General features: G+C 32.9%; 1 protein-coding gene across 1 annotated transcript; it reads left to right on the top strand.

Annotated features, from left to right (window-relative positions):
- Nucleotides 1-2,559: 2,559 nt before the first annotated feature.
- Nucleotides 2,560-19,754, top strand: LIPI (lipase I). The gene is given in 13 exon segments (XM_032219802.1): nucleotides 2,560-2,633; nucleotides 6,224-6,594; nucleotides 8,109-8,217; nucleotides 9,049-9,150; nucleotides 10,165-10,254; nucleotides 10,970-11,117; nucleotides 11,119-11,135; nucleotides 13,966-14,061; nucleotides 15,837-15,879; nucleotides 15,881-15,946; nucleotides 17,381-17,553; nucleotides 19,442-19,462; nucleotides 19,465-19,754. Coding segments are annotated over 13 exon segments (1,335 nt in total). The 5' UTR covers nucleotides 2,560-2,581; the 3' UTR covers nucleotides 19,512-19,754.
- The last annotated feature ends 1,386 nt before the right edge of the window (nucleotides 19,755-21,140 follow it).

Here is a 21,140-nt window from a genome sequence, read left to right as displayed (position 1 = left end):
GCTTATCAAGCCTTTCATTAGTACTCAATGGTTTTTTAAAAAGATTAAAAATACTGTGTTTGAAAAAAGTCACTAGCTTGACAGAAAATCACCCCAAAGATATTCAGATGTAGATAAATTACTTAACATTTCCTCAGTCTTGGTTGAGACAAAATTTGCTTTCTTACGTTATTACTTAACATAAATTGTTATTATTTGTTGGAGTGAGTTAGTTGAAAGCAAACACTTCATCTGATTTAAACATTTCCAAGGATTACTCTGTCTGGAATTGGATTTTGGCCTTTCTTTTTCATTTGCTAATAATAAGACAAGATGTGATAATGTTAAGCAGTCTTGCCAAAATGTACTCTTCATTTGAAAGTAATAAAAAACAAAAAAAGTCTTCACCCCTGATTATCTATCTATCTATCTATCTATCTATCTATCTATCTATCTATCTATCTATCTCTCTCTCTCTCTCTCTCTCTCTCTCTCTCTCTCTCTCTCTTTCTCTCTCTCTCTCTCTCTCCCTCCCTCCCTCCCTCCCTCCCCCCCCCCTCTCTCTCTCTCTCTCTCTCACACACACACACACACACACACACCACTACAAAGGAGAACTACAATCAGAGCTGTGTCACACTTTAAAAAAGCAAAACACTGAACACAGACATCTGTAAATATTTTGCCCTTTACTAAAGGTATTTGTGAAATCAGTAGATGCTTGCCAGTTGTCTTGATAGCTTTAGAACCGAGTTCCCTGGTTCTTCTATTTCTGGCTTTGCAAACCAGCAGGGAGGAGAGGAGATGGTTCTGCGTGACTGGTTCATGCACGCATGCACATGCTCACCTATTGCTCGTACAAGTAAGGATGCATGTGTGCACATGTTCACTGGCCATCTCTGTGGCCCGGCTGCAAACCCCTGAGCCCACAGGTTGTGGAGTCCCTGGAAAATATCTGATCTACACTGACATAACAATTCTCTAGCAAGGAACCCTCTGTTTCCTGCCATATCAGCATAATGTCTGGACAAATGATATACAATAGCACATATTCAAAATATGTAGAATATGTTTGTGTGATTAAACACTCACGTTCACCTACTGTATAACAGTTTTTCCTTGTTTAAATGACCAAATTAAATTACCAAATGTTTGATACTAGTCAGACTGATCTCATAATAAATGACTTGGAAAGGATGACTTTTGACACACTGATCTCAGCCAGATCTAGCCATGCAGCTTTTAGGGAATGAGCAAAACTGCACTCCTCCCTCCTGTCATATCAACAAAAGCATTAAATCTCTTAGCAACTGCTATAACTGAAACTACCAAATTGTTTCCTCTGAGGTTAGTATCTATATTGCTGTTTTCTCCCAAGAGGAAGATTGATACCAACATCTGTCTTTCCTCATTCCTTATAGTCCATAAAAAGTAAAATTCCTCTGCCTGGTTTTGCTGATAAATTCTTCTCTTCTGACAGGATAGTATTGCCTCTTTGATGACATACATTGATGATACAGTATAATTTTCTAATGCATCTTCTGATTCTTTTTTGGTCTGTGTATTAAGCAATTTTCTTTTGACTCGTTCTCTATTTCAGTCAACAGACTATTTAAGCATACTGTAGTTAGCTTTCCAAGTATAATTATTCTGAAAACCAGACATTTAAATTTAGAAGCATACCTTTTGATTTTTCTCTATTCTTTTGTTGAAGGTACATTGCTACTTTCTTTTGACAAGTTCGAAGGATTTTCCAAAAGAATGTCTTCAAATCATCATAACTGCCAAATATATGGTCAAGAAGCATGCAGATTAGTGAGACAATATAAAAATACATTTAATAAAATCAAGAGATTTCCGTGAAGTAGCATAAAGAGAATACAAAATAAAATAATGATACATCAAAACAAGAAAATAAAAATAAAGAATCAAGACTTAATATATTACTGTGAATTGTAAGGGGAAAGCAACATCATAATCTGTTCTATCATACTTGGTTTTAGTACTTATGTGATGTTAATTGGAATACCTAAATTCTTTAGTAAGGGTATATTACTCATTGTCAGACTTAAATAATATTAAAAGAGAAAACCACAATTTTTTTTTGAAAATACAGAACCATTGTATGTAGGGGGGGAAAGCTATATTGCCAAATTGCTAATCTTACATATATCTATATCATCTTTATATTTTGAGTATTAAAATGTGTAGATGTTTAAACATTCAAATAAATGAAATCAATTATTTTTGTAAATGGAAATTATTATATCTTCCTGTACTCTTTATATGCCACAAAATTGCCTGTTCATAGCAGATCAAGTACTGTAAAAAGGCTGTATAATATCTGGTTTTGAGGATCTCGAGGAAAGAACTTTTCGTGATTTAAAAGATATACAACCCCTCAGGAAAAGAAACTGCCTCGCCTATTTAAATTGGGAGGAGGAACTGTAGGTTGCAAAAACTCTAAGACTGGACTTTAATCTGCCAAGTACTTCCTTCAGTGTACAACGCCTGGTGACGTTTAATTTAAGCAAAAATCAACATGTTACAAGGAAATAGCAGTATCATGCTTCTATTACAGGCTGCTTTCCAAATACTCTCAATGTTGAGGTTGTGTTTTTTCATTTGTTTTGTGGCATACTGTGTGAGAGCAGGTAAGAAAGCCATTGAAATGTTACTTCTGAACATTTTATTATAAAAAAAAGATAATCAAATTTTAAAAAGAAATAATGAATCATTATCTTAAATACTAGTATGAAACTTGAATTAAAAGTCTTCTGAATAGAGTTATAAGGTTTTTAATGTAGAACAATTCAGGATATTTGAATTTCTATATAAAGATGTGTTGTTAGATTAATTCTATGTGATTTCATTATTTCAGTTTAATGCAATAAGTTTAACAGCATTAGATCAGAAGCATGGAGAAGGTGTTACATTTTCTAATATCTTGAGTTAAAAGGACATACTGTAAGTTTGAAAAGTTATTCATTAGATTCACAATGTACTAAACCACATTATTGGTTTGGACTTCACATGTTGAGCATTGTGTTATATACTTATGAGTACTGCTGTCACTATTCATTAATTTGAATGCCAGTGGTGGGTTGCAAATCCCGTTTCAACCAGTACAGTTGGAACAGGGCCAGTAGCCTCCTCATGGACGCGTGTAGCACACGTGCACACACTAGCAGTGCTCACATGCATTCAAGCCCCTCTGCGATGCTCCAGCTGCTCCTTGGAGTATCGTGCAGGCACTGTATGCACCATGCGCCTGTGCAGAAGCCTTTAAACTCTGGTAAGGAGCTTGGGCGGGCAGGTGGGCCCTCCGGAGCACCATACCGGAATGGTATCCGGTGCTCTGGGCGGGCTCCGGTACGCCTGTACCGGGGCATACTGCCTGCAACCCACCACTGATCCTACCCCAAGATAAGGACAGTTATGTGCACTTAACTATCCTTTTGATTTGTAAACCACACTTTATTTTTTGAGTCTAATAAATTATGGCTTATTTATTAAACATGTGGCATGTGGCTAAAACACTATTAGAGAAGGCATAACATGTTCATTTGTTTACATGATTTAAAAGATATATATTTAGGAATTTAGTCAAAACTAGATTACACTGAATATATTGATGTTTGTTTTTAGGATCGTGTATGCATTATTATAATAAATTACAAATAAAATAAAATCTTCCCTTTTATGAACCTGCAATCCCAATTCAGAGTAGAGTCAGGCTTGATTCACAGAATTAATTGAAAAGCATTGTGAAATTTTGTATTGATGTTGATTTAAATTAGCATAACGGCATAGGTTAAGCTAGGAGACTAATTTATGTCCAAATGCAGCCTTTAACTGTCAGGTTGTCTTATATTCATATTTAGCCTCAAGGTATTATCTTATCAGGACAGAAATGGCAAGGACAAAGGCTGAAGTAAAAGTAAAAATGAACTTTGGCTTTAAACACCTGATCCCTCCTGCTATAAACACTAGTACAACTGAAGTATATAAAAGTTAGTTTTCCACAGCAGTACTGTGTTAGAGTTAATTTGTCTAAATGGCAGTGGAACAAATCAGCAGTCAACCATGCTTTGATGTTAACTACAGATGGATCCCTGAAGCTATGTGAATTTTGGAGGGGGTGTTGGGAAGAATAAAAATAACCCATGTTGAACATTAGCACAAGAAATGTTTTATGACATTTTGTATTATGCTGCATTATTGTTTTATGATAGTTTTTACATCATTAAATGTTTTATAAAATTTGAGGTACCCATTTGAGGTACCTTGGTTCAAAATTATTGCCCTGTGAAGCACTGTTTTGCCCAATTACAAGAAGAAAAGTTGTAGTAGTATATAGAGAAAGTTGGTTGGTAAAATCGTCTGAGCAACTATGCTAACTAAGATTTATTAGAATACTGGTGATAATGGGTCAAAGCTCACCCAAGTGTTCAAAGGCATCCTGAGTAGAAGAGTGCAAAATAAAAGCTGTATTACAGTATGCTTGACTAGATGATCTGTGACTACCATTGAAAATGGTGGAAGATGTTTGCTTGTTAAAGGGTCAGCAGATTATCAATGAATTTTTGATCCTGAGATCTCTGAGTATCAGTCAATAGCAAAAGCTCTTTTTTTCTTAAACGTATAGCATTAAATAAGAGTAATACTAGTAATTAGTACCCCCAGGCCATACACATGCTAGGCATACATCTTATCACATTTTGCAAAAACCTTGCTTGGTACTTTTACATTAATTGAGAAATGGGAAAGTGGTAAGGAATGACAAACAATTGACAAAGTTGTAGCTGGTGAAACGTATCTGCTATGATAAGTCTTGGTTTATATCCAAACTGTATATTTTTGTTGTTGTTATTGATTAAAATAAGAAAAAAATCTGGAAACTGATTTTAAATCTGTTCCCATGTTTTATTTAATTCATATTTGTAGGCCCTCAATAACAGACAGTAAATGTAAACCTAATTATAGCCATAGAAGAGGGGGGAGGGAGCTTTTGAAATATTTTGTAAAATATGGCCAGTGTTTAGTAAAGTTCTGCCTAAGATTCTGATGTGCTTCAGATCTCAAGAGAGCACATCACCTTTCTACTGCACTACCAATGAAAACAACCATGGTTTCCACAAGAGAAATTAAACCAGCTGTTCAATCAGCTACATCATTTTTCAAGTTTGCATAGTCACCTGAAAAAGATGGTTTAGATAACAACAAGTGCTCCACTTGTGATCATCTTGGTTGCCTTGGAACTTTTTTAATCATGCTTTTGAAGTTATTGTATTATTGTAACACTGGGGAAAAACTTACACACCTTGTGTCATTCTGCAACTGTCCATGATTTCTGATTTGAAAAAGCCCTATGGAAGGAGCTTTGTTGGTTTTTTTCCTCATGGAATAAGTGTGGAAAGGTAGGTAGACTGCAGACTACAAGAGCTATTATTGTATTACCAAAGATAGAACATTCCAAAACAATCTTTACAATTAATGGTGAAGATGCAAGACTCTGCATGTCATCAGTAGCAATTTCACAAGGTTTTTTTCTTTAGAAAAATAACAAAAACCCAAAATATAAATAAACATCCAGTTAAATGCTGTAGAAGATAAGATTACTTGACAAATAACATCAGATGCTTCTTGGCAGTTTATTCAGTCCTCATGCCAAAGATTTGAGCATTTCTGTTGAATATTTTATTTTTTTAAGAGTTAGTTATACCTGTCTATTCTTGTATGCATTTTCCATGCTAGGTAGTGAGGGGGCTGAACTCAATTCTTTCAAATCATGTTCTGGAATCAACAAATCAGAATTGCTTTCACCCAGAACAAGCAAAATAAATTGTGTTTTCAAAATCCTGGATCTACTCCTTAAAGCATGTTAAATAAAATTTTAAGAGCCCTAATTTGTAGAATTTTTTTTGTTAATAACAATGTTATTCTGTAGTATTTTATAAGCTTTTTAAATTTATATTATTTTTAAAAGGGATAAACAAAGAATAATTGGATGAACTCAGCCCAATTATGTCAGATTTATCTCTCTTCAGCATAAAATTTGTACTTCTTAGATTTGGTCTTTTATAAACTAGGAATTCTGGTCTGAATTTATTGTGTTTGTAAAGTTAAATAAAATATTCTTATTTGAGATTCCATAGATGTCTTGCAGAAAAATGAAATGCAATGTGATCTTTAAAAATCATACTGATCAAATGTTTATTTTATTTATATTTTACAAATTTAGGTCAAGAATGTCCTAAATTCACAGATCTTAATTTTGGCAATGCTGTGATTGGCACAGATGTGAAGGTGAAACTGCTTTTGTACACACGAAGAAATAACGACTGTGCTGAGCTTCTTGATGAACACAATATAACAACTTCTACACATTTTAATGTAACCAAGAATATTGTTTTTATCATCCATGGGTATAGATTTACAGGTTCTCCTCCAATATGGATTGATACAATTAAAGATCTTCTGCTTGAAAAAGAAGATTTCAACATCATTATAGTAGATTGGAATCGGGGTGCAACAACATTGAATTATTTTGGTGCTGTTTCTAGCACGAAGAAAGTAGTACCCAGCTTAACACATCTTATTGATCAAATGTTGGTAAGAAAATTATATATAATACTGATATCAAAGAAAGATTCATCTACTTGCCCAGTTAACTCTATCAGGTTGATTGTACTATATATTCATTGTTGTTTCTTGTAAAAATAAAGAGTTCTGGGCTGTAATAGGGGATCATTATCTACTTTATATGCAATGCTTTTGTATTCTTGGAAAATGCATGAGCATGTATTCAGACTGTTGTGAGCAATGCTTATACAACTACAATATAAAGTATATTTGGTCTCGTGGTTAAGGTACTAGACTAGAACCCAGAAGATTGTGAGTTCCAGTTCCATGTTAGTCATGAAAGCCAGCTGGGTGACCTTGGGCCACAAGGACATTGTTGTGGGGACAATAGGAGGATGGTGTGTTGGATATGTTCATCAACTTGGGTTATTTGTAAAAATATTAAAAGTGGACAATAAATAAATAAATCTGTTCTGTTACATGCTATTTCTATATGGTTATCCAAACTGTAAATGTGTGATCATTGCAAGAGTAACACGTGGACATTCATTATTTTCACTTATTTGTAAATAAAATGTGTTTTAAAATAAAATACATAAAATAAAAATTAGTCTCCAAACTACAAACATAGGTTGTGGCTGCTTTATGTTTGTGAAGTTCTGAAATGACTGTCATAAATTTTACAATGATAAGAAAATAATGTGAATAGACAAGAGTATAGCTAAGTGGTGTTGGGTGTTAAAAATTTTAGCTCGTTTATGGTTGGGAAACTGGAAAACTCCAACCATGAAAATGTTAACATGTAACAAGATTCATATATAGCACTTACTACCATATCGTAGTTGTTCCTAGGAATAATTTAATTTCAGATGACAGCCTTGTTGCCAATGTAAGGCTAACTCCACATTGTTGTATCAGAATTACTTTACTGAAATACATAGATAGAAATTTCTTTGTCTATACTGTTTCATTTCACTGTATTATAAATCAAACTCTAGTTTTCTGAAAGCTTTTTCTCCACTTTACGATACAAATTAATGTATTGTAAATACACAATCACTAATCAGGATTAGATTACAACAATATCATTTCATTTTCTTTTTCCACAAAACAATTCATTTGTGTTCAACTATATACAGTGAAATGTGCAACATCCTTATGCCACTTACAAATATCTCTTTTGTTCTCCGTGAGCTGATGATGATTTTGGAGTGCTTCTGGATAGGATGTAATCTATGTGGCACTATCATAAAATTTATCTCAATCTGTTGTAGTGTATAAGAGGAGAAAATGAGATAAAAATCATCCTGATGTGTTGTAGTTTTATGTATAAACTAACAGAGCACATTTTTGAGATGAAATATGCTTTACTGCTGCAGTTTCATTTTTTATTCTGAAGTTATTTATTCTTGAAAATCTTTGGATATACAGTATAACATATTGACAAGATGTCAATGTCAGGAACTGTTTGACTTTTCTAATTATATCAAATATTCTATGATTTACATTTCTATAACCCTCTTTCCATAACTTTTCCCCCACAGGAGAATGGTGTTGCTATTGATTCTATTTATATGATTGGTGTAAGCCTAGGGGCTCATATAGCTGGATTTGTTGGGAAGACATATAATGGCAAAATTGGAAGAATTACAGGTAAGGCTTACAAACTGAATAAACTTCAAACAGTCCTTCCAGGTTGAATTTTAGAAGCTGGCTAGTTTGGAACATGATTTATTATAGCACAGTTCTTTCATATAAAGTATTGTAATTGGAATCTATTTTTACACTTTTTTACAAATGAAAAATAAAAATAAAGATTGTGCAACTCAGCAGTGTCACCACACATTTCTATAAACAAGAAAATCGCAGGAATGTTGTTTGAGAGATGTATGATCTTCTCTAGACATTGCTATGTCTGCTTGCCAGTTTTAGGGCTTTTCACAATGGTGATATATGTCACAAGTTCACAAAGTAAACTTAACTAATGGCTCGGAAAAATGGCCAAGAAAACCCTCCAAATCTAATACATTATTATGGTTTGATAGAGATATCAGTGCATTGGTTTAAATGAAAATATCCTTCAAATTAGGCTGTATCTCAAGTGAAAGAAGTGTAATGTGACACCAATGGGCGTAACTTGGACCTAAGTTCTTGATTGCTGAACAAACCTTTAATCTCTTCATAAAATGATGTTATGTCATGTTTTCTAACATGAAGTTTCTATCAGTGTGCACATTGTCGAAACTTTCTATTTAAAATTGCAACTTGTCTTTTTCATTAGTGTCTCCTTAGTAATATCTCCATATGTATACATTAATTAGATTGCTGGAACTACATTTAAGATTTAGGCTGTTAGGAAGGGGGGCACAAATGAGAAGCTTACTTGTCTTTTAATAATTACTCTGTTTTGTTGTTAATTTTGTGTTACTTAAAACAATGCTTGCATATTTTTATTATGAACTCTGCTTTGCGTCTACTCTTTAGGTCTTGACCCAGCAGGTCCATTGTTTGCCAGAAAGCTGGCTAATGAGAGGCTGGATCATACTGATGCCCAGTTTGTGGATGTCATTCATTCTGATACTGATGGTAATTATTGCACATTTAGATTTTGAGCATTGTGTGTTTGAATGATTCCCTCTCACCCCCCTTCACTTCCTGGTGTGATTCCAACAGAATCTGTACATATCTATAAGAGAATAAGTACCATCTCAAAATACATACTTTTGGCCAGGATGTATGCAATTATTATGACTGGAATCCAAAAAGGTACTTAGGATATGCTGAAAGACTTGTGCTTAAAGATTGGGCAAAAACATAGCCAGAACTTTTTCATTTGTCTCTGAATTGCAGACGTTCCTGATACAAAAAAAGTTATTTTCTAAACTACAGTACCACATTGGAGCAGCTATTTTTAAAAATATCAATTCAAAATACATTTCTTACAGCAGGTATAAATTGTTTAAGTTCATTAGAAACTTTAACCAAGTTAATACCAGTGAGTTTAGTAATAATCCTAATTATGAACAGAAGATAAACTTCAATATTTTAATATTTGTTTAAAAATCCTACTTTTCAGTTCAAAAGTATTAACTGTTTAAACTCATGATGGTGTTGACTACAGTAAGATATTAAAATTATTTTTAAAATATTAACAACAAAGGATAAAAATCAATTTAGCATTGGCATATGAAAGGAAATTCCCTTTTAGGTAAATTTACAGCTAAGATATAAAATTACGAATTTGGAAGCAAATTCATAATTTGAGCAAATATTTCAGCAAATTTTAGGCCATCACCTTGATCCTTGCAGATTCCATTTCATCTCCTAACCAAGCTCCTTGAAGCGATCAGTACCTTATTTTATGACTAGTTTCAATGAAACATTTAGAATTCCTGGATGTAGTTTAGTGATAATTATAAATTCAGGGGTTTGGTAATACACATCCTTAGCTCTTTGATATCTTAATGCTATTATTTTATTTTTATTATTTTTAATCCTTTTACAAATATGTGAGAGATTAAGCTCTATTTTTTTGTGGACAGGAGAATTGTGATTAAGATGGTTTATTTATTTTTTCTTCACTATGTATTTCATTGTTAGGCTTTGGTATCAAGGAGTCTTTGGGAAACATTGATTTCTATCCAAATGGAGGAACAGATCAGCCCGGATGTCCAAAGACAATACTTAGTGGTAAATATAGATACATTAATTATCATAGGAATTTGTTGAGGGGTTTAATTGTAGTGAAGTCATTCATGAAGGCAATTCTGTTAGTGTATTTTTTTTTAAAAAAATTACAATTTTGTATAGAATCAGATTTTTCAATAATTTTAATATGCATTTAAACTTTCATTGAATCCTGCTCTTGAGTGCTATATATTAACAAGTCTAAATCTAGATTGTTCAGGCATACACTAGGATTTAAATTTTAAAATATGAGTAAGTTTCCTTTTTTGCCTAGGAAGGACAGAAAGCACTATTGTAGTTAGAACACATGGTGAGAAATCAACTACACAAAATCTCTAGGTATTCTTAGTTGGACCTTGCTTGGAAAATGCTGGGAGAGCAAAATAAGCAACTCAGAAAGGGAAAAGGAGAATAGGGGACTGAACTGCAGAAGATAGCTTTCCTGCTTTGAGGTAAAAGGCAAAAAAGCCACTCTCTGCTCTTGTGTTTTAAGGGGAGATCTGTGCTGGATTTTTGATAGCTGTATAGAAATGGTTTTTCAGAATGTAATTTAATTTAATGCAATTCCAGTTTAAGCTATAGTTAGGAATTTCTGGGGAGTCTCCCATTCAAATATTAACTAGCAACTACTGCTAATTTTGAAATGCTGCTGCTATTCTATTTTGTGAAAAACAGAACATGATTACATACTCTTGAGTTTACTTTTTGATTCTTCTAGGAGCATCTTATTTCAAATGTGATCACCAGAGATCTGTTTTTTTGTATATGTCATCTTTACAACATAAGTGTGATATAACTGCATATCCTTGTGAATCGTATAAAGATTACAGGAATGGAAAATGTGTGAGCTGTAATTTTAAATCGCCTCCCATGCCCAGTATTAGGTAAGAGTCATGTGTTTCAGATAATATTTTATGGAGACTTTCTTAGACAGCATTCTACAATATTCAGAACATTCTATTATGTAATGCTTTTAAAATCTGATACAGTGAAATATTCTAGGAGTAAAGATATCCAGTTTATTTGTCAGCAAGAAAACTGGAATCATGTATGTTTTTGTCTGTTTTAAACTATAGAACACATATTATATAAATATTATATCAAAGATGAACACAGTACCAAAGTCACTGCACTGCTCAAGAGATATTCACTTAACTCCACCTCCAATTTGTAGTAGAGTCAGTTTGGTGTAATGGTTAAAGCACCAGGCTAGAAAGCAGGCGATCATGAGTTCAAGTGCCACCTTAGCTATGAAAGCCAGCTGGGCTAGTTATTCTCTCTCAGCTCAAATAATCTCACAGTTGTTTTAGTGGGAAAATAGAAGGGGGAAGGTGCGTTGGATATGTTTGCTACCTTGAGTTAATTGTAAAATAACAAAGACAGATAAAATATCTCCCAATGAATCATTAGGCTGTCTGTGTCTTAAACAGGAGTAACCCTTCTAAGATGGGAGTACAAGATAAGCAGATATCTTAATTTTCAAAACTCAACTTTCTGAATCATTTATAAAACATTCCCAACTATTTCTTAGCTGTTAATTTCATTTTAAAACAGTCATTTAGGAACAATTACCAAGAAAGTTTTTCCATTATTTTCAGATTCTACACATTTATTTTTAGGTTAGTATTTGAATGTATTGTAGGTGATCCCTGGTGCATGTAATGAGATAATAACAATGATGCTGAGAATGGAGATTCCAAAACATCAAATTATCACTACTAACTGTTGTAAAATTTGACATTATCTTTCCAAATTATATGATTTTAGGCAAAAAAATGTTGTAATATCTCACAATAGCAATAGCACTTAGACTTATATACTGCTTTACAGTAAAAGTATTATTTTAGTGTCTTATAGATCCCATCATATTCTGTTGTTCCTACAGGAAGATGATTAGGAAAAAATTGAGAATTATTTTCTTTATGGAAGAAAATGTATATGAAAATGTATATTTACTCCATTTCAAGCAATATGCAATAAGTTTTACCCATATGTTGCTGACACTGCATCAGAATCAAAGGGTGAATGTCAATTTGGGTATTGTGGAAACCAAATTCATCATGGCTAATTTTATTAACTTTACACTCCAAGGAAGAGTCAGAAATTGTATTTTTAAGCTGGGAGACTTGATGGAATCTTAAAATTTATTTCCAAAACTGGAAAATTCCATATTACACCACTATAAGAGTGAAAGATAGCTCAAGAGAACTGGATATCTATAAAGCTTCCTGTTGCAGATGAATTAAAAAAATATGTAGATGCCTAAAATATATCCTAAAAGAAATAAAAATGAAACAGGTGCACTATTTTAAATCATCAGGCAAAGAAATACTTTTTAAAAAAAATCACTATCATTATGCTTTAAAAGAATTGAGCGTTAATTCTTAAATATACAAATAAACACACTATTTTATGTGTTGGTCACATTTTACTTGCGGGGTGTATGTCTGAGTACTTGAAGTCCTACCGGTACATGACCAAGCTGCATCAAGGATTGTCTTCAGCTACAGTAGGCAGATTCCCCTTCTGAGGACATTCTGCATCATGTGAATAAAAGCTAGAACCCGTTAAATGGATTTATACAATTTACATATTCTAGATATATTTGATGAAATATATCTGATAAAAGCTGATGAAACTTACATTATTAAATATTTTGTCATCCTGATCAAAGATTGTTTGGCTCTCTCTGTTGGTTGTAGAAATCCATTGGGACTTTGTTGCACCTTGGTCATATTTTACTTCATATTAAACCAGAAATCCTAATATTATAAATCACAGCTAAATGAACAATTTACTAACGCAGATTACTTCCGTTTTTCTGAAAAGAAAATTAGAAAAGTAGATTAGGAATAATACTTTAAACTGGCTTCTGACCATGGCTTGTTTGAATGCTGTTATTTCTGTACATTTGTTTAGCTGCTCAAATGAGGAGACTAATAATAAAACATGCAAATTACCTATGTGCACTGAAAGTATGCTTTATCTACTTGTTGTTTCATTATTGCCATCCATGATGTTGTAATATAAACCTGATCAGTCAGTTTGCTTCCTGAATGAATCATTAAAAAAGCACGCACACTTTCAGGATTGCTATACTACTTTCTTTTCCTTTTTCAAACTTCATTTCTTCATAGCTTTTGACTAATTCATAGTATTACGTGGGATCTTTCTAAAACAAGATAAGTGAGATTGTGAGCAGTCTTGTTAGGATCAAACAGCACACAATCCAATACATTTATTACTTTGTTTACTCGTAACATTTCTAAAATGCTTCTCTTTCAGCCATGCAGTACTAAATCAATCACTTGTCCTCCCAACAACTTCTAACTTATGAAAAGAGTAGAAGGTGGCACATTGATTTATGGTCTAATTGCTTTACCAATCAAAAATCAATTGCCTGCCTGCCTGCCTGCTACCTGTCTGCAATAGCAGTGCTTCTGCTGCTATATCAGTGTGCTGTCTGAAGCTATTGCTTAATAACATTATTACTACGGGGAAATTTGCAAAAGAGTTAATCAAGAGATTCACTTAAAATCTAGCTGATAACTTCTAATAACTAACAGAATTTGATTTTCTGGTATACAACTGCAGCATTAAGTATTTTTATTATATTCTGGGAAAGTTAATTTCACGGAGCATCATAAAATAATATATCTTTAGTATTTTTTGCATCTGTTTGTTTATTTTGTATTGAATATCTTTCAATTTCAGGATACTATGCTGATAAATGGAAGGATCATTTACTTGAAAACAATCCTCCCATGACAACAGCTTACTTTGATACTTCAGACAAAGATCCATTTTGCAGTAAGTCCTTAACTATTTTCCATGCATCTACTTCAGCTTTCTTTTTTTTTTTTCATGCTATGGAAAAAATAGGAGGAAAAAAAACCCAGTGTATTTTACTGTCCAGATAACTTGACATAATATCCCTGATTAAACCTTTTTTTATTACACTTTTATTTATAAAATAGTATGATGCTGAAAAGATCTATGTGCTTGGAGAAAAACGTTAAAAGCAGGAAATTATCTGGGCAACCTAGTAAAAGATGACAAATGAGCTGATAAAAATGAGAAAGAGATGGATTTATATTAGATAATAACAAAATGAATTTCAAGAAAAGAAGTATAATGAAACAGAGAATTAGTAAATATTTACTACCATGCATTATAAAAGGTCCATATGAGAGCTGTACTAGTACGTCTTACAAATAGGGCTGTGTGTGTTTCTGTATGTTTCTGTGTTGATGTTTTCAACTGATATTTAAATAGCCGCATTCAAGGTCTTTGCAAGCTAAACAGAACTTGAAGCAGAGATAATAGCTCAGTATTTGAAAAATCATTAATTCTGTCTGATAGACATGACTAAAAGATGGATCTGCTTTGGAATGCTTTATGTAACACCTTAGAGCACCATATTTGTTAAATATAATAGCATTATATTATTAGAAACATTTCATACTTCAAACCAGACTTCCATTTATTCTATTGTGCAATATCACATATAGTCAGTTTTGTGCAGTGGTTAACTCTACAAAAAATTGCACAGACTACAAACTGGGACACTGTGAGTTCTAGTCTTGCAAAGTCAGCTGGTTGACTTTGGATCAGTCACTCTCTCTCAGTTCTAGGAAGGAGGCAATATATGGGTGATATAATATACGGCTAGGAAAATGTTATATTGACTATTGGCTATTTTGGATATGATAAAAGTAATGCTATACTTTTCTTTGCATACAGAATTTTACTGATAATTATGAATCCAACAGAACAAACTATGTGGTTTTTAAAGGCGAAGGGCAAGAATATTTAGTAGCAAGTGATAATTTGAATTTGAATATCTAAAAGTATTTTAATACTAAATTTAGATGAATTCAATGAAATTAATTCATTGTAAGAATCTATATAATTGTTCTATAGAGTTCAGATCAATTGTTTACATGCCTGTTGTAGAAGACTATTTTTGTTATGTTCATACAATATATTTTTATATAATGATCTATCTTTCCAGAGTTATGGAAATTAAGTGACTGAATGTCTCACTCAGGAAATATCATTATGTTCTACATTTACTATCAGAAATGTAATATAGAATGAGTAATTTAAAAAAATATTTTCCTAGTAAGTACAGCTACTATAGAATATAGAACAAAAACAAGAAAAATATAGGGAATATATAGCACTTGCAAGATATATCCATATCATCTGTGAAATTTAAAAGGGTATCATATGTAAGATTTATATCATGATTAATTAGAGGATAATTTTACCTGCTATTTCACCTTGCTCCATCTTGCCATTAATTGTGCATTTTGATCAATCTCAGTATAATAAAAAAGGTTGTTGCTAAAAAGAGGTACATTTTCAATAAAATGGCTTAGCATTAAGCTGTTACCTACTATGATGCATCTAGCTCTGAAATGTATACATTATTCTGACATTCTAGCCTGAGAACATTTTCAGTAGTCTCTTGATATATAACTTTCCGATTGCTCTATAAACTCAAGTCCACTTTCCAGGATTTTTCTTTTCCTTTCTGAAAATAAATAAAAATAAAATTACATTTTTTCTATCTCCCACAGTGTATCATTATTCTTTGGATATTATTACATGGAATAAAGCACTAGGAGAGGTTTCATAAATATAAAATAACAGATAATTCAGGAAATACAGTAGAATCCACAATTAATAGGTGAGATATATTTATTCATTTTGGTATTCTTTATGCAAAATAGTATCGGCTATAATAAGAACTAGTTGAATAAAGATTAAAAATGAGTAATTGATAAATGACTTTTGAATTAGAATGGAAGCTTGAAAGTTAATATGCAAAGAAAAAACATAATAGAGATAGTCCTTGGCTAGCAAACATAGTTGGACCAGCAGCTCTATCGTTAAATGAAGCAGATGCAAATGGGAAATTACATGACCATGACTATATTTTATTTGTTCCCTACTCTCCCAAACTTTGGAATTTCCCACCCTTTGAAATGTAGTTATTAATCACAAAATTATTTTGGAGCACAATTGTTAACTTCTAATGATCGCTAAATGATGCAATCAGTAAGCAAGGACTATCTGTATTGAAATTGTATGTATGCTATTTATTAGTCTTATTTATGTAGCTGCCAACCTCACAGTCAAGTGACTCTGGGTGGGATACAAAATTATACAGTGAAGTTGGATGGATAGATATAATCTGAGAAAGGCAGTCCTTCAAATAATCAATGGATAGCTTTAAACATAAAAATGTGCACCTTGAATTTAGAAACAGATTGGTTAACAATGCAGCTTGCCAAACAAAGGTACAAACATGTGTTTGTACAGAAGCACATAACTGCCTGCTCTGTTGCATTCTGCATTCTGAAGTAGCTGACACTTCCAGATTTTCTTCATGGATAGCCTCATTGCAATAGTCCAACCTTGAGGCATGAGTGACTGCGAGTAGAGCCCCCTGATCTTGGAATGCAAGATGCAGAATGCAAAGTTGAGTAAATACTATTTCAGTCAGATTTTCTTTCTGTTTTCTAATTATGCTGTTTATTTTTGCTACCTGCCTAGTACAGTATATCAGGAGAGAGGGGAGGAAAGGGGGAAAGAAGGAAGACGACAGGAGGGAGAAAAAGAGAATGTTTGCATTCAATTTAATAATTTTATATCAGTACATGCAAATTCAGAAATTGCTATTGTGTAAATACAAGGTATTTATAGTAATTGTAAAATTACTATATAAATTCATATATGTGTGTGTGTCTGTGTGTACACACACACACACACACACACACAAGGTACTTATGGTATTATAAAAAATTCGAATTCCACCACTGCTTCTGATCTCTTGTGGACAAATAAATGGTTAATTTTGCTTGTTCAGCTGAACAGGCTTAAGGTATAATAAGACCTTGCGTAGATCAGTCCACAGTGGTGTTACAATCTATACTGGATATATTTGAGAATCCAGTTGTCAAAATATATTTCTTGCTGCTTCTGCCTGGACCAAGGTTTATAGTCGTTTGTATATTCTGTTCTGGTTTGTTTGTTTTTTAATGATCTTTGAAACCCATTGCATGACACATTATTTTATAAAGGCGCATACATTGTATAATTCTTTTTTCTTCTTCTTTAGTGATGCCACTGTATTTCAACAATATAGACAAACAAAGATACTTGCTGGATTTTATCTGGATTTTGGAAACATTTCAGCAATTGCTTTGACATTTTCTACAAGGAATACAGTGGGCCCCAAGTACAAGCTTAGAGTTCTCGAAATGAGATTAAAATCTCTTTATATCCAGAAAGGTAACACATATTGTCATTTTGTGATAGCTTCATGATATGAAAAAAGAATTTAAGAAAAGATAGCTGAACCACAAATCCTGTTGCTCAATGATAACACTTACAGATGACAGAATAGTTTTGATTGAAGGCACTGTTTTTTACAACTGAGGCAGAAAATGAGTACAGAATTTGCTAAAACTACATATGAGGCAGAGGTGGGGTTCTGCCAGCATTACTGCCAGTTCGGTGAACACAATTTGCTCTGTAGATGTGCGCATTGCCTGTAAATAGGTCTGTGCATGCGCAGAACATTAAAAATGTAAAAAAACATGCCACAGCGACAGGAGAACCAGTTCCAGGGCGTGACCAGCCTGCCGTCCCTATCAGTTCAGCGACCAAGTCACAATTTCCACTACCATTTTGCCTGAACTGGTGCAAACTGGTAGTGACCCACCTCTGATGTGAGAGGAATATTTTCAGTAGGATGTCTGCCGTGTGAGTGTAGGTACTTTAACAATACTAATTTGAACAAGTTTTAAAATCTGTACCAAATCAGAACACAATTAGATAGAAAATATATAGATGTAAGCTAATAATCTAAGAATTACATTAATTTAATGATTGCCAATAGTTTAGCTTAGAAGTTGAGAAAATCTAGAGAAGAAATATATTCTTACTATCTTTTTAATTATTTATACGTTAAATATCTTAGAAAGATTTTTTTTTCTGTATACTGCGGGGCTGAAAAAGCAGAATTACAACTGCAAAAATTCTTAATTATATTGTATAGTTGTATTGGTTGCTCCATCTCAGGAACAGTCATGGAAATCACTTCTCAAATAAAGACTGGTGCATATTATATAGAAATTAGTAGCTGGTTAAAAATTATTTTGCTTGAACCAGAAATGCTTTCCCCCATAATTGATTTCTCTTTTATTCAGCATTTGCAATAAAATAATTGGTTATGCAATAAAATAATTGTTCCAACACTTAATTTATTTTAAAAAGTTCTGAAATGTCAGCCAGATAGCTTGCGACTAAGGCAGTGTTTTTCAACCACTGTGCCGTGGCACACTAGTGTGCCGTGACATAGTGTAAGGTGTGCCGTGGGAAAAACAGAGAATTACTTTATATATAGTCAATATAGGCACAGAGTTAATTTTTTTTAACATTTTCTAATGGTGGTGTGCCTCGTGATTTTTTTCATGAAAAAAGTGTGCCTTTGCACAAAAAAGGTTGAAAAACACTGGACTAAGGTACACATATCTAAACTATAACACTTAGCTGTGGATGACTATTCTGGGGTTTACCTATTTAATAGGTTTGACTATTGGGTGATACCTAAAGACTTTTGCAAAGACCAGTGGCTTTTATTCTAAAATATTTTTTTTGAGGGGGGAAGCATTTCTGAGTGTGTATAAAGCAGTGTTTTCATATATCTTCATATGTGATTTGGAAACAGTACAATATGGATTTTTTTAAATAACTTTGGATGATCAGTTCAAAGGGTAAAAGAATTTAAAGTAGAGGAATAAATAAGATTAAAATTTATTCCCATCTGTTTTGGATATGGTTTAATATATTATTATTGTTAAATAATAATAATATTAAAAAGGAAGTTTAAACAAAGTAAATGTAAAATAATAGAATACAAAAACAAGAACAATAAGACTAGAAAAAAGATAGACTTGTGAAGAACAAAGAATAGGGGGGACAGATGAATCTGCTATCATATATTATGTTGTATATATTGGTAATACACTGAAAATCAGTCCTGGTTTCTCTTAAAAGCACTGGTTAAGTATAGGATGAATATTACTTAGGGACAATAATAACAATAAAACACACTTTTTCTTGATTGTATATTTTCTTCTCTCTATACAGGATCCAGTTATGTAGATATGATTAATACTTGTGGAAAATGTTGAAACAACTTTACACCTATCCCATGCTATGAGATAAATATGCAAGACAATTGATTATTTCAGGATATTGCATACAAGTAAAATTAAAAGACCAACATGAACTGGTAACAAGTTTAATTGGCTCCCTTCAAGAAAGTTAATTTGCCAATTTTATGATTACCTCTGAAGATCACAGAATGAACTTTTAAAAGAAATTAAGATATTTTTCATGTGCCTAGTTGCATATGTTAGCAATCAATTTCTAGTTAAAAAGCACTCAGAGCTGTGAATTATTTTTTGAGAAGATTTCAATTTCAGTCTTATGCACAATGATGGTGATATACCATTGAAATTAACAGTAATAATTTCATCACTAAATGCAGGATCATACTACATTAAAATGTATATGTTAATGCTATTGTTGAAAAAAGTTTTGGGTTTTGAGGATAGATTGAAGCAACTTTTCCATTAGAGTTAACAGCAAAAACCCTAAATACCATAAACAGATGCTATGATGATAAAACTGAACAATGTCTCACAGATTTACATTGTGTGAAAGGACATGTACAGACTTGGGAAGTTGAAAAAACAAGGATACAATAATTTTCTTAATGAATGTACTAGAGATAAAATTAATCAAGAATAAATGTGTTCAAGCCTGCAACATAATTGTTGATAAAGTTGGGAATTCATGGGGATTTCTAATTAAACATAATTTTAAAATTGTAAGCAATAGAAGCAATGTCTACTATTCAGGATATTGATAAAATTCTAGGAAATTTGAAAAAGACTCCCTCTGATGCTAGCACAAGAAATAACCTTTGAGATTAAAGCAAGCAGTCACAGCTATAAAACAAGGGTGGGTTTTAGCTAGTGTTACTGCCAGATTGCTCATGTGTGTGTTCTGTGCGCATGCGCTGGATGTGCGCTGTGCACACATGCACAGTTCAAAGGAAATTGTTCTGCGCATGCAGAGAACTAAAAAAAATGGTGGTGGTGACGGCGGCGACTGGGGAACTGGTTCATGGGCATGGCCAGCCTGCGACCCACTTCTGCTACAAAATGAAGATTATGGATGGAGCAAATTACCAGAAGCAAGAGCAAAGTGAGAAAATATTTATAGTTGAAATCTTTAAACTGACCAGTTAAAGATCTGGCACAGTTGAAAATGTATATAAGTATATGAGAAAAGTAAGTAGAAAGGGAAATGGACAGTGAAGATTCACTATGGATCATGCTGGACCATTTTTTGGGGAAAATAGATCTAAGGGAAAATGTGAATCAAACAGCTGCTTCTTATAGATATCAAGAATTGTAGTCTGCTTATGAGTAGAGTGGCTGAGTGTCTCCTTTGATTGCTATTGGCCCTTATCTAACTTTCACTAGGTGCTGACCATTAGTTGAGAAGATTCCTCTTCATAACTAATAGCATAAGGAACCCCATTTCTTAATCACTTTTTGGATTAGTTTCCTTCATTACTTGGGACAGATTATACTCTTCCCACTGGAAAAATTTTACTTTATTTGAAGGCGAGCAAATTGAAGAAAGAATTTGTTGAATATTATTTTGAACGTTCTGGATAAGTTTTTTTTTTATTTAGCAGCAAAAGGATACTTAGAATATGAATTTTGAAAAGCTAACAGAAGATTAAGGATCCATCTAGACTTCAAAGTATATTTTTTATTAATAACAATATTCTTAGC

Source organism: Thamnophis elegans, chromosome 6 (assembly GCF_009769535.1).
Source record: "Thamnophis elegans isolate rThaEle1 chromosome 6, rThaEle1.pri, whole genome shotgun sequence".
NCBI classification, from domain to species: Eukaryota; Metazoa; Chordata; class Lepidosauria; order Squamata; family Colubridae; genus Thamnophis; species Thamnophis elegans.
The sequence above is the reverse complement of the archived record's forward strand: the minus strand, read 5'-3'. Positions and strand labels throughout refer to the sequence as shown.